The 665-nt window shown below is 37.1% G+C and overlaps 1 protein-coding gene across 1 annotated transcript in view; it reads left to right on the forward strand.

The window, feature by feature from the left end:
- Nucleotides 1-599, forward strand: part of LOC119593614 (cuticle protein AM1159-like) — a 1,351-nt gene extending 752 nt beyond the window's left edge. The window contains exon 4 of the mRNA XM_037942568.1: nt 484-599. Coding sequence (XP_037798496.1) covers nt 484-599 — 116 coding nt within the window. The remainder of the gene's footprint in view (nt 1-483) is intronic.
- Nucleotides 600-665: the final 66 nt, after the last annotated feature.

Here is a 665-nt window from a genome sequence, read left to right on the forward strand (position 1 = left end):
GAACTGCTTCGCATCGCTGAGGAACAGCGGGCGAGCGGAATCACCTTCGAATAAAAGCACTCAGCCTCATCGAATATTACGTCTTGCTATTTTCTGATATGTAAATACGTGTGTAGTGTCTGAGGTTATTGTTTCAATAAAGATACCTGTAATCTACATATTTCTGTATCCGCAATGAAAAGTTCCCATGAATCTTAGTCCGTTCAAAATAGAAAGCAGGATGTGTGTATATATGAAAGCACGCAAATGTTTTTTTTTTTCGAATGAAAACATTTTTGTTAATTTCGTTTCTGTAACTCAATGAAAAGTGACACTGAATGCCTACTTTCTTTGAAGGTCGCGTATGCAGTCACCTTAAATGAGCAATATGTATTTACTTACCAAATCTCCGAGTGTCGAAAATATGACGATGATTATGCTTTCCTAAATAAGCATTTGTTTTCTACAACAATTCTAGACGTAACCGGTCAAAAATTACCGCAGGTGACAAACCTAAACTGCTGAAATTAATATTTGGTGTTACACTGGCTTATCTAGGCAAATCCCACTTTCAAGAGCAGCGTAAGTACTCTGTTGAAATGGGAAGTGTCAGACAATAATTTTAAGTTAGACAACTGACGCTTGGTTAGTAACGATTAGGCAACTCATATTTAAGCTCACGAACG

The sequence above is a fragment of the Penaeus monodon genome, chromosome 32, assembly GCF_015228065.2.
Source record: "Penaeus monodon isolate SGIC_2016 chromosome 32, NSTDA_Pmon_1, whole genome shotgun sequence".
Lineage (NCBI taxonomy): Eukaryota > Metazoa > Arthropoda > Malacostraca > Decapoda > Penaeidae > Penaeus > Penaeus monodon.